Below are 423 nucleotides of genomic sequence, written 5' to 3'. Positions count from 1 at the left end.
GGAATTCAAAAAGATAACTCATGAATATGCTGATTAATACTACACTAAATCATCAATCTCATGATATAAATAAGAAAAAGTTAATAATTCTATGATACATTTGAAATAAAAGAAACAACAAATAATGCACAGGAGAAAGGAACAGATATAAATAAGAAATGGTTATCAAGTAAACAATACAACTGAAATAAAAGAAATCAACAAACAATGCACATCAGAAAGAGACAGATGGTAAACAAACCTTTGTCCGCAACCCACTGATGATGTGGTAAAAAATACTCTGATGGTTGTTCCACTTTAGTGCTAACACTTCAGCCTCCATTTTCACTAATGTTATAATGGGAAGGTCATATAAACCTGAGGAAGAAAAAATGTTAGATTTTTTTTTTTCTGCAGATATTTGGGAAAATATAACAAGAAAAA

General features: G+C 29.3%; 1 protein-coding gene across 2 annotated transcripts in view; it reads right to left on the bottom strand.

Annotated features, from left to right (window-relative positions):
* LOC119589503 (protein tramtrack, beta isoform-like) overlaps nucleotides 1–423 on the bottom strand; it is a gene marked incomplete in the record, with an annotated part of 31,910 nt that overhangs the window by 28,322 nt on the left and 3,165 nt on the right. For both annotated transcript variants that reach the window (XM_037938104.1, XM_037938103.1), the window contains 1 exon segment: nucleotides 242–357. In XM_037938104.1, the coding sequence (XP_037794032.1) occupies nucleotides 242–322 (81 nt within the window).

This window comes from Penaeus monodon, chromosome 25 (assembly GCF_015228065.2).
Source record: "Penaeus monodon isolate SGIC_2016 chromosome 25, NSTDA_Pmon_1, whole genome shotgun sequence".
Classification (NCBI taxonomy): domain Eukaryota; kingdom Metazoa; phylum Arthropoda; class Malacostraca; order Decapoda; family Penaeidae; genus Penaeus; species Penaeus monodon.
Note: the sequence above shows the minus strand (reverse complement) of the source record. Positions and strands in the feature narration are given on the sequence as shown.